General features: G+C 50.3%; 2 protein-coding genes across 3 annotated transcripts in view; both read left to right on the forward strand.

Annotated features, from left to right (window-relative positions):
• Positions 1–1,876: 1,876 nt before the first annotated feature.
• LOC125508828 (ABC transporter G family member 41-like) overlaps positions 1,877–12,435 on the forward strand; it is a 44,292-nt gene continuing 33,733 nt past the window's right edge. For both annotated transcript variants that reach the window (XM_048673620.1, XM_048673621.1), the window contains exon 1: positions 1,877–2,446. In XM_048673620.1, the coding sequence (XP_048529577.1) occupies positions 1,937–2,446 (510 nt within the window). In that variant the 5' untranslated portion in view covers positions 1,877–1,936. The remainder of the gene's footprint in view (positions 2,447–12,435) is intronic.
• Positions 6,785–9,328, forward strand: LOC125508829. The gene has a single exon (XM_048673622.1). The coding sequence runs from the start codon at positions 7,445–7,447 to the stop codon at positions 8,144–8,146; it is 702 nt and encodes a 233-aa protein (XP_048529579.1). The 5' UTR covers positions 6,785–7,444; the 3' UTR covers positions 8,147–9,328.

Here is a 12,435-nt window from a genome sequence, read left to right on the forward strand (position 1 = left end):
TGGGAGACAAGTTGTTGGTCAGCTGGAAGGAGAGTATCCCTATATTAATTATTCCACTCCATGGAGATGCAATATTCTTCTGATCTGCATGGCAGGTTGATGCTTGTCTTAATGTGTTTCAGGTGGCTTATTGGGTAAGCAGATATGTTGTCCTACAGAGCATCTCCTGAGGAACACACCTATATGAATTTGACTGTTAACGTCGCAGTCTGTGAGAATTGGGTGTTCTTTAATAAATTCAGGAAAGGCCCTGGAGTATGACGTATACGCTCCACCCACGGGGAAGCCTTGCGGTAGCCAGTATCGGTCAAGAATTTGTGTGAAACTAGTCTCGCAGAAAACTTGTAGTTCAAGGCATAGTCCAGTATTCAAGTTGTGATCTAGTGTAGCATAAAACTCTAAGTGGAAGTTCAACTTTACAATCTCCACTAAGCACCGGTATATAAACAATATTTTGGAACTAAATGATGAGATGTGCCAATGAGACTTTGTGGGGGATTGTTGGAAATTGTTAGTAGGCCCTTGGCCCAAAGCCCAACTAAAAATTTGAAATTCTCATGGCCCATTCATGCATGACTGTGAGTGGTGTGAGTGGGACTAAAATTTAGTCCCACCCCGAAAGTTGAGTGGGAGTTGCACCTCTTTATAAGGTGAGCTCTTCTAGCACTTGTATGAGCATAAGAAGATGATACCTACACGCGCGCTCCTCCTCCACGCTCACCGCGCCGGGTTTTGGGAATGAGCTGAGCTGAGGACAAAACTATGCACGTTGTCTATATTGTTGTTGTTCAGAAAAATTAATGAGTCACTAATTAATAATTAATTGATGTGTTAATTACTGAACCGTTTCCGATTCTTTTGAATCACGACGTGAACGTGGGATTTACTCCCACGACCTACCCAACCCGTATTATATAGTCAGGCAGACGTCTACCCTAACTGCTGTCACAGCATATGGTTTCACACCATTCCAGATCATTACGCCACCATGCAATTCTTCTTCATCCCTCCTTCCGACGTGCACCACGAGAAGGGACAACAGGCCTGCGGAACCCCGCCTCTCGTGATCTTGTACGGGAGAGGGTGATCAGGTTTTTAGGGAGCGCACTCGCACGACTGCTGACAGCGACGACTTCGCCAACGACGACTTCTTCCCCGATCTCGGCAACCTCTTCATCAACGACATGGCCGTCAACCTCAACACCGATGGTTCTGCTCCCACCGCCGTCCTCCTTGTACGAGATCGTGCTAGAAATCTTATTTCTAGTCTGTGCCCTAGATTCGATCTGTTCACCTACTAGTCTGCATGATTAGTTTAATCTCAATTATTGTCGTCATGATTTATTTACTATTTATTAGGGTTAAATCTCATACGTAATAATTTGTTCATATATTCAACAAACTGGACGTTAAATGGGGCTGTTAGCTGAAATCCAATAGCGTTTGTGGAGAACGTAAACACCAAGACGTGGCTAGGGGTAGTATAGAGCAGGTATCCTAGGATGCGCTACAGTGTGAAAGCGGCGGGAGTTAGATGCCACTGAAAAGAACAAGACAAGAAAATCAGTGCAAGAGGAACAAGAAGAAGTGCGTATAGATTCTGTCATCATTGAGCAAATTAAATTGCCGGAAGCTTGGCTTACAATGTTACACTCGATAGATATTTTTAGTGCCAGTCCTTTCTCATGCGCTAGCGATAGCCACTAAACAGAGATTCATATCATATATTAGTGCTGTATTTAACTAGAAAGGAGAAATTTGGAGGTAGAGTCAGCGGCGTAATAATAATCATGCCACTTGTATTGATTAAATAAAAGAAAGAATATATAGTCCAATTGGTTCATCAACTTTTAAAACTACAAATTAAGGAGCGAGGTCTGATAAAAAAAATTAAGGAGCGAGGTGGCGAGGAAGCTGAGCAGCTTAGGAGGAGGCGATGAGCAAGGTGGAGATGGGTGAGGAGGAACAAGAACAAGAAGGTACAGCAGTAGATGATCCAGAGAAGAAGACGAACAAGGCGTCAGCTGCGGGCACTCTCTCGCTGCCGTCGCCGTCCATGAGGGAGGCACTCTCCTTGTCTCTGAGAGAGCAACACCACGACGAAGAGGTAGAGCTCAAATGGGCAGCCATCGAGCGGCTGCCCACCCGGGACAGGCTCCACACCTCGCTCCCTCTCCATGCCAACGCCACTCATCCGTTGGAGCCGGTGGACGTGCGCCGGCTGGGGGCGGCGGACCGGCGGGAGCTGGTGCACACCCTCATCACCGACATCCACAAGGACAACCTCCGCCTGCTCCGACACCAGCGCCGTAGGATGGACAGGGTCGGCGTGCGGCAGCCCACGGTGGAGGTCCGCTGGCGGAACCTGCATGTCGACGCCGAGTGCCAGGTCGTCGATGGCAAGCCGCTCCCCACGCTCCTCAATTCCGCCATCTCCACACTCTCGGTAATCCATTCGTTAAACTCGCCGCTCTTCTCTTCTCTTCTCCACTGCCGGACTGCCGGAGGTATTGGCTATCGAATAGTAAGATTTTTTTACCAACTCGCGCTTACCATGGTTACTGCCAGATACCGTCCAACTACCGCTAGAAATATTTCAAAAGAATTTTAAATTCAAAATTCTGTACCATATAGTACTAATAGATAGGGAAAGGATTAGAGTCTGCGTACTTCCACCGCTCGCGCAGCCGTCATATACGAATTTGATCAGCCGACGCACAACCGGACAGGACTTCACCGCTGGACGCATGCCTCTGTCACTTAGGCCCCGTTTGATAGCTCAACTTTTTCTAAATATTATGATATGAGAATACTATAGTTTTTTAAAATACGATGGTTTTAATTACCGTGAGTTGTTTGGCAACAATAAAAAATTGTAGTATTGAAATTGTAGTATTGTCAAAACTGTGATATTTTCTCTGCATTAAAAAAAGAACCCTGGACTTTTTTTAAAAAACAGAGCATGCGAAGAAAACAAAACTCTTCGTTATCGCCTTCCTCGCTTCCAAGCTGCCGCCGGCCGGAAAATCGTTGGCCATGGAACAAACCAACAAAAAGGAATGAAAAAAAAAATGGTGTCCTTTCTGCTCCCACTTGCGCTCCTCCTCTCGTCGTACACGCTGTGCATCAGGTTGCCCCCCGAGCAACTCATGCCCAGATTGCTCATGCAATAGTCACGCACGCTGCTGGCTGGAGACTGCTCATGCCGTTGTGTACGATCATGGCCATACCGTACGTGTGCAGCTCTACCATCTCGCGTCCTTGCTCACCGCGGCTTGCCGTGCATGCTCTGCTCCCAAATGCCGCCCCATTCCTCAGTGCGCCGTGCTCGCTGCTGCCGGCCAAGCTGCAGCCGAGCCAGAGCGACACCGCGCGCTTCCGTGCCGCGCCGCTGTGCTGCGACCACCGCTGATGCATAGCATGCCGCTGGGTCTGATTATGCATGACCGTTCAATTTGCGGTCAGCTAATTCTTGCATGTTTGCAATTGCTATGAAACAGCTAGCTAGCCACTTTACGTTGTTGTAAACATGCACCAGCCAAACACTGTTACAATATTTCCAATACTACGAAATACTTTGATATCTCAAAACTGTGATATCTAGTACCTATAGACAAAAATACTGCAGTTTTTCAATACTATAGTTTCTGCAGTACTTCGCTATCAAACACAGACTTACAGTTTTTTTGTAACATTATCTGTATTGCAGAAATCCTTTCACAATAACACTCATATTGAAAAAAAAAGTTAAGACAAAAAAAAATCGGTAACATCAGCTATGTTGCAGAAGTCCTGCAGCAACAACACCCATATTAGCAAAAAATTAAGTCAAAAAAATTCTGCAACACTATTTGTATTACGGAAGTTCTTCCGCACACTCATAAAAAAAATTCTACAACAGAACCTCTGTTCCAAAAATTTCTACAACAAGAAGTCGATTGCAAAGGATTCTGCAGCACTCGCTTTGTTGCAATGGTGGGAAGGGACGGGCCGCTGGATAGCCCTGGTCGAATGGATGCAGAGGTGGCGGATGGCTGACGTGTAGCGTCGCCTTAATAGATAGGTATTGAAGGAAAATATTATTTGGCTCTCCTGAACCTAATAGGAGAGAAAATATACGAAAAAGGTAAAACAATTTCGAAACTTTTTCGTAAAAAAATTGACATTCTGTTGTACTCGTATAAAAGGTTTCGCGAAGAAAAAATCCCGTCAACTTCAAGGCAGAAAAAGAAATTCAAAGACAAAATGTCTGAGTAGTAATATGTTATACTGTTGATTCTGTTCAGTATTAAACTCAATGTTTACGGAAACTATATGCTAGCACAGTGATAGTTTCTTTTTTTGCGAAAAGGACCTCTGGTTTATATTGCAACCGAACAGTGGTACAAAGCACCCCAACAAGATAAGAAAATACAAACAGGTCCCTGGGGAACCAACCCACTCCTCCAACCATCGCAGGCTGCCGAGGCGCCGCCGTTGCTGCTGTCGCCGCTCCCACACAGAGCCGGCATGACCTTGGAATTTGCAGATGGATTGAACACAGACGAGAAGTCTTCAACCTCGGCCCTAGAGGACCAGCATGGCGGAAAGAGAAGAAGGACGGCCATCAGTAAACCACACCAGCGACAATACATCTCAGAAATCCTTGGAGCACCCCCACAAGCACATGACCCTGCCTCTGCATCGACGATAGGGAAGACGTCGACACCATGACGAAGAGGGGGGAGAGCGAATCCCAGAAGGCCAGGACGCCGACGTCGCTTTGCCGCCCAGCCCGAGGAACGAAGAACTCCAGCAGTCCAAAGACCCCCGAGGGGCAATATCATCCCACAGATCGCCAATGCCTCGAACGAACTTGAGATCCAAACCACCACTCGATCCGTAGATCAGCGGAGAGCAGCGCCGTCCACATGCCAGCACCACCAGCACCGGCAAGGAGAGGGAAGAATGGCGGATTTATCTTCCCAGAACGGCGACGAACCCCTCCTTAAGTTGACACCGTCGGCCACTTTTCCTACCCTATCTACACATCGGAAGCTAAGGAACGGGATCCCCACCTCCTCCCGCCACCAGAGCGAGCGGAGGAGGCCGGGATCCGCGCCCTCGCCGGTGGGATCTGCGGATTTCTTTGGTCGCTCCATTTCTCCTCACAAAGCACTCACTTAATTTATTTATCTAGTACAGTGATAGCTAACCCGTTGAGGCCAGTGGCGAAGGTAAAGAAAAAACCTGGGCGGGCCAACTTAAAGAAGGAACAAAAATATTCAAATTATAAATCATACTACCAGTTACGGTAGGGATCAGGCTGTGTCGGGATATTTTTTGTCATCCAATGGCACTCGTAAAAAATGTTTGGACAGGTCCGGACGTCTAAAATCTCATAAATCGGAATCAAACATAGAGAAAGTTTGCAGCCGTTCGGATGTCTGCCACATGTGCATTTGACACGTTCGACCCATCCAAAACCTCCTCCGACACGTCCGCTCATGAACCCTCTGAAATCGTTGTCCGCATTCATGTCGCTCAGAGCGGACCCGACTCTACGACCGTCTATCCACATTGATGCCGGCTAGACGAACGTGACCGGAGAGCTGACCATGAAGGCATTCACGCAGATGCGACGACCGAGAAGCCTAACTCGGTCATTGTGCCCTCATTGAAACAACGCCAGTTTGCTTGCCCCAACTATTTAAGTCAGACGGTGAACGCAATGCCCTACCCACACTATCGTTGCTCCTCTCCTCTGCACACCTCCGCAAATGGGTCGTCGTGATGTGCAAGTTCGACGACAACAAGTGTTTCGAGACACACCCCTTCGGATCCGCGCGAAAGCTATGGTTCCTGGCGTCGCCGCCCACGGTCTTCAGGCTCGTTGGCGTCGCCCGCTCCCATGGTCAAAACTAAGGTGCTCTCATTAGACGACGAGGAACGACGGAGTCACCCCTCCTCACCAAGTTTGCGCGAGCGGACGAGGAGTACGTGCGGAAGCTCGAGCCACAGCTCGAGTGGTCGCCCTTCCACCATGGTTTGATGTTCCCGGTCTCGCCCAACCACAACGCCTAAATCAGGGCATCGTGTCAAGGAGGGGTTGCGCGTCAAGGCAAAGCCCTCAACCCACCATGCAGCCGTCTCCGCCACAGAAAGGAGGTGGCAACGGCGCCGTCAGCAGTCTAGGAGCCAGTGGTACTTGGTCGCCGTCAACAAGGAGCAGGTGCTCTCCCCGACGATCGTCAACACGGGCATCCACGTCCCTACTAGCTCGATGGCGGTGGCCTCCGAGGTGGCGCAAAACATCAGGCGTTGTTTGCGGGGTCAGAAGTCACGTCGAGATGGGTCCTCATGGACCCCGCGCTTGCACGGGCGTAGCCAATCGACCAGTCCAAGACCACCGCGGAGAGCTACGTTCATAGCCGGTGCCAGATCAGCGGCTAGCTCCTCAGAGTGGGTTTGAGGAATCCGAGCACTTGGTTTGGCTCAAGGTGGACGGCGCAGGGCGAAGTCCACTTTCGCGACCGATTGACGTTGTTAGGCCAAGGCGACCAAGGCTCTGCGCCAAGCGGAGAGGCTGAGCGGATGCGCCGCGAGCACGCAACGACGACTGAGTAGGGTTGTTGCAACGCCTGACGGTTTCGGCCATTGGCTCGCCACTGCTTGGCCTGTTTGGCACGCCCGCATTGACACAACTCACCGTTTGGCCTATCTTGCACCCTTATTTAAACGCGGCCTTGCCCGGCACCATCCACATGCACACCACGTTCGCTTTCAATCTTTCTCCGTGCACCACCTCCGTCATGAAGGGGGGACTTGAGCTTTGAGCCTGTCCATGGCCATATGAGCTGGGCTCGGATGTGCAAATACCTTTTTTTTCTTTTTCACAACAAGGATTTTGTTATGGCTTTTGCAATAGCCGTGGTGTTGCAAACAACGGTGGCAAATGACAATGGTGCTCAACAACAACATCATAGATGAGTCAATGGCGGTTATTTTTTTTAACATCACCTTTGTTGTAAAAAAAATTCTGCAACATCATCAGCTATGTTGCAATGTGTTGAAGAGGCGATGATGTTTTTATAACATAATCTCTGTTGCAAAGGTTTCTTTAACATCACCTATATTGTGAAATTTTCCACAAAATCACTTTCATCGCGATTGTAAAAGACACTTGACCGCTTGATGACGTCAGATCCGACGGCTGGCGACCAGGCCACCGACGGACGTGCACGCCCTTGTTTTTTTGCATGTGTTTTCGGACTGTAGCGAACCGGACCCGAGCTGGTCCTGGTCCGCGCCCAGCCACGACCGGACCGCACCGCACGGACGAGCCCCGCCATGCTCCGCATCCGGCAGCCGCGCGAGAACAAGGGCGCCGCCGCTCGACCCCAACGATCCCGAGGAGGGCCTCTAGCGGCCACAGCCAGCCAGCGCGGCGGCCACCACGGGCCGTATGACGCGAGGCACCAGCCGGCGGGGTCCCGGGCTCGGTCCGCCTCTCCTCCTCAATCTCCTCGCCGGCGACACGCTCAACAGGGCACCTTCGTGCTCCTCTCGGGCCCCGCTGCGGTTGACTCCTCCGTCCTCTCCTTCCCCTCCCTCCCTCCCCACGTCGTGCGCGCCGCGCTGCAAGCTCTGGGTAACACGAGGCGACCAGGGGCCCGCCGCCGCGCGCCGCTGCCATCACGACGGGCACAATCTCCCGCGGCCAGAGCAAGCGAGAGGCGTCAGGAGGCCGGAATGGAGTCGAAGTCGTCGGCGGCGGCAGGGCCCGCCCCGGACGGCCTCTCGCTGGACTCGATCGAGTAGTATTAAAGGGGGGAGGGGGAATGTCGCGGAGGGGAAGACAAACGTGCTGCAGGGGAGGTACCAGGTGGGGCGGGTGCTGGGACTCGTCCGCGGCGGCGGTCTTCGCCCGGATCTCCGCACCGGCCGCCTCCAGTTGGGGGCCTTCATCGTGCTCTGCGGCCTCACCCACCTGCTCGCCGCCTTCACCTACGAACCCCACCCTTTCGTGCTCGTCCTGCTGCTCACCGTCGCGAAGTGCCTCACCGCCATCACGCTGCTCAGGCTCATCCCGCAGCAGCGCAGCTGCTCCGCGTCAAGGGCCGCGAGAGCCTGCTCTAGAGCAAGGCCCACAAGCTCGAGATCATGAAGCAGCAGGAGGAGGCGAGCTGGCATGTCCGGATGCTCACCCAGGCAAGAATTTGTGAATTACGAGTTGAGGAGTCACGAGTTGGAGCCGAGGTTGAGACTCGTAGACTGACGGCGACTAGTCTACACTACTGCTTGACTGTCGACTGGTAATGTAAGTACTCAACTTACAATATTCAACTACTAATTTTATATGAAATCTGCGATACTTATTTTGGGACGGGCAGTATGGTGTACAATATTTTTATAAAATAAATTGAATCGATCCTGGGGAGAAGCACAACAGTAGAGAATAGTAAGGGAAGGAGCACAACGGCTGCTGGCAATATGATGTTACCATGTTGTCTATAGCCAAGCTTATAGCCAGCAAGTACAATAATTAGATGTATATAAGTACTATTTTTTTCGTCTCAAAAAATGTCTTAATTTTGTACTAATTTTAGTACAAAGGAATACTTTATTGATACATGGCCCATCTTCCTCTCTCACAAAGTCTAACATGTGCTGCAGCCGGCTGTTAGTTTGTAGCCCGCTTCTCTTCTCTTCCTTATTCTATTTGAAGTCTTACACCCTGCCTATGTCACCTTATTATACCAAAGATGCCTTGGACGTTGTTGTTTTCTGCTATGCATGTTGCTATTGAAAGGCTAGACTACAGAGTGGTTCTGGTTACATAATGTTACAACAACCGATTAATTTCTTCAGTTGAAATATGAGGGGTCTGAACTGCCCGGATCGATGCACTACGGTCAACGCCACGATTGCCTCGTTTTCCTGTCATATTGTATGTCTCCAAGAGACAAAACTTGACAATGTCGATCAGTTCATGGCAGCCTTTTTGGGTGGGCAGAGACTGCGCAGTTTCGCACAAAGACCGGCAAATGGCACTAGGGGAGGCATTTTACTGCTCTGGGACGATGCTCTTGTTGATGTGTCCAACATCACCTTCACAGCTTACTGTCTCTCCGCCATGGTCGGGGTGCGAGGGACCGACGTACTCTTCAAGATCACCTCCATCTATGGCCCCACAGACCCCGCTTGCAAAGAAGCTTTCTTTGCTGAGCTCCTAAGCCAGAAACCGCCATCTGGATTGGCTTGGCTTGCCACAGGAGATTTCAACCAGATTTATAGGGCAAGAGACAAAAATAAGAGGAATGTAAACCGCAGCAGAATTAACCGTTTCCGGGCGACGCTTCAGAGTTGTGAACTCAAAGAAATCCATCTCCAAAACCAAAGATACACCTGGAGCAACGAGAGGACTAACCCAACCTTGTGCAAACTGGACTCTTTCTTTTGCAATGCCGAATGGGATGCAATTTTCAACACACGTGTCTTGAATGCACTCTCCTCCTCCCTCTCCGACCACTGCCCGCTACTGCTTGCTGATGAAAAGGGCCCGAGAAGGCCAGGAGTCTTGAAGTTCGAAAACTTTTGGGCGTCCATGCCCGGTTTCAACGAGGTGGTTCTAAGGGTGTGGAACGAAACAGTGGATCACACTGAGCCGTACCAAATCCTCTTCCACAAGCTCAGAAAGACGGCGCTCCGCCTATCCGAATGGAGCCGAGGCCTTTTCTCAAAGGCAAAAATTCACCACAAAGTTGCTCTCTTGGTCAGGGCCGTCTCTAGGAATTTGGGGCCCCGGTGCGAAATGCAAAACAAGATCCTAAATTCGGATAACTAATGAACTATTTGAATTCGAGGGGGGGCTGCCAGGCGCGCGGGGCGCATAGTGCTCCCTACTCCAGTGTTTGACTAATGCCGACGACGGTTAGTTATATAGTGCATTCGTTAGGGGTTGGACTTGTCAGACGTGGTCAGCAGATCACACATCATGTGAGATCGAGTTTTGACTGTCTACAAAAAAGAACAATTTCACCATTCAAGCATTCTCACAAACACCTTGCAAACAAATTCCCTTCATGGTATAAACTCACAATATACACTCCGTTGCAAGTAATCAGCATAAATCACAAACACAAAAAATGCATAATTATAGAAAGAGAACATCAAGAAAGAAATAACATTACGCAACAAGGGATAGAAGGGAGAGGGTCGATATCAGAGAGGTTAACTGGCTTGGGGAACAAGAAGTTGGCGACAAAGCTACCACTCCAAGGGATTCCGCAAGATGGGAATTTGGGAAAAGCTGGGTCAGAGTGGAGGAGACCGAGTCGCTGGCTGGAAGGGGAGGCTGTTGCAGAGAAGACAGGGGAGTGGCTAGGATGGGGCGCGGAAGCCTGGCAAGGGGTGCGGCAGGCCGGGTCGAGCCCTTGATCTTTGTCGTCCCGATGGAGCATGAATGGAGGAAGATAAAATGTTTTGTTTCCTTTTACGTGGAGACAGAGAAGAATTTACGTGCGTGTGCTGCGTTGGAGATTAAAAAAATAAACCGGCGGGCTCTAGCTTCTTGGGTTTTCTCATCGTAGAGCTGATTTACTTAGTTTTGTATCCCCGATCTGGGGCCCCATGATTTTGGGGGCCCTGTGCGATCGCACCTGTAGCACATGCCCCTCGACGGGCCTGCTCTTGGTGATTCTACGCCTAGACATTGCCCAAGAAAACAGGCCCTTGTTCGCCGAGGAACACGAGCTCCGATCTAGGCTCAAGAGAAGGGTCATTGCCCTCGCTGTGCTTGAACGATCACGAAAGAAGCAGTGTGCAAGAATTACCAATCTTAGGGAGGGGGACGCGAATACCAAATTCTTCCACCGCCGAGTTACTCCAAGAAGGAGAAAAAAATCATATCCACAGAATCAAGAATAAGCATGGTTGGGTCACCGAACACGACGCTAAAGAGCAGATAATCCAAGACCATTTTTCCACAAGCATGAAGAGAGGTCCCAAAAGCCGCAAAGATTTCAATTGGGAGGAGCTAAATTTGGAATAGCTTGACTTGCATGGCCTTGAATCCCCGATGACAGAGAGTGAGGTCCTTGAAGCGATCAACGATATGCCAAGTGACAAGGCCCCGGGGCCGGACGGATTCACGGGCCTCTTCTTCAAGAAGTGTTGGGACGTTGTTAAGCCCGACCTCATGAGGGTTATTACTAACTTTGACACCCTCCACACCGAAAACCTGCAGTGGCTTAATTCCGCAAATGTGGTGCTCCTGTCCAAGAAGGAAGGAGCGGAGGGGATCACTGACTATAGACCCATTAGTCTCATCCATTCGATCGCAAAAATCATTGCGAAAGTGCTCTCCCTAAGGCTTGCCCCCTACATGACAGACCTTGTGTCCAACGCCCAAAGCGCCTTCATCAAAACAAGAAGCATCCACAATAACTTCCTGTATGTTCGTAATTTTGCTCGGCGCCTTCACAAGAGCAAGACCCCTTTGCTCCTCTTCAAGCTTGATATCCGCAAGGCATTCGACACCGTCAAATGGGAGTACTTGCTCGATCTACTCCAACGGCGAGGGTTCCCAAGAAAATTTAGGAACTGGATTGCGGCCCTCCTTACCTCATCGTCCTCAAGGATCATTCTCAACGGTATTGCTGGCAGCCCAATCAAGCATGGCCAGGGCCTCCGGCAAGGGGGCCCCATATCCCCATTTCTCTTCGTCATCGCCATTGACCCGCTACAAAAAATTCTTGAGCTGGCTACGAGAAAGGGGCTCCTACATAAAATCAGGGGAAGAGGACCTATGATGAGGACATCTCTCCACGCGGACGACGCGGTAGTCTTCGTGGCTCCAATCAAAAGGGATGTGGACAACCTTGCAAACATTTTGCGGGGCTTCGGGGAGGTCACGGGCCTTTGCACCAACTTCCACAAGAGTTCGTTTGTGCCCATCCGCTGCAACCATCTCGACTTGGGTATTTTAACCCAAGGTTTGCCGGCAACGCGGACGTCCTTCCCTTTGCGCTACCTGGGACTCCCCCTATCCGTTTGGAAGCTAAAGTTGGTGGATCTTCAATTCCTGGTGGATAAGGTTGCAAGCAAGCTAACAACTTATGAGGGACAAAATATCACAACCATTGGACGAACGGCTCTTGTCAAGTCTGTAATCACCTCCCAACTCGTCTACCTCGCCACGCCGTTGGTCATCCCGCAAACCATCCTTCACAATGTAAATAAGCTTGAGAGAGCTTTTCTTTGGTCTGGCGCAGACAAGACGACAGGGGCAAAATGCAAGGTAAATTGGGAGATTGTCTGTCGGCCTCTCGAGTATGGGGGACTCAGGGTGCTCAACACCGACAAGTTCACGCGTGCTCTCCGGTTGCGCTGGCCATGGTATGAATGGAAGGAGCCCGCCAAAATGTGGGTGGGATTGGGAAACCCGTGTGATGT

Source organism: Triticum urartu, chromosome 5, assembly GCF_003073215.2.
Source record: "Triticum urartu cultivar G1812 chromosome 5, Tu2.1, whole genome shotgun sequence".
In the NCBI taxonomy this organism is placed as follows: Eukaryota; Viridiplantae; Streptophyta; class Magnoliopsida; order Poales; family Poaceae; genus Triticum; species Triticum urartu.

Coding starts and splice junctions, on each gene's coding strand:
- LOC125508829 (XM_048673622.1), top strand. CDS start 7,445: ATGACGCGAGGCACCAGCCGGCGGGGTCCCGGGCTCGGTCCGCCTCTC.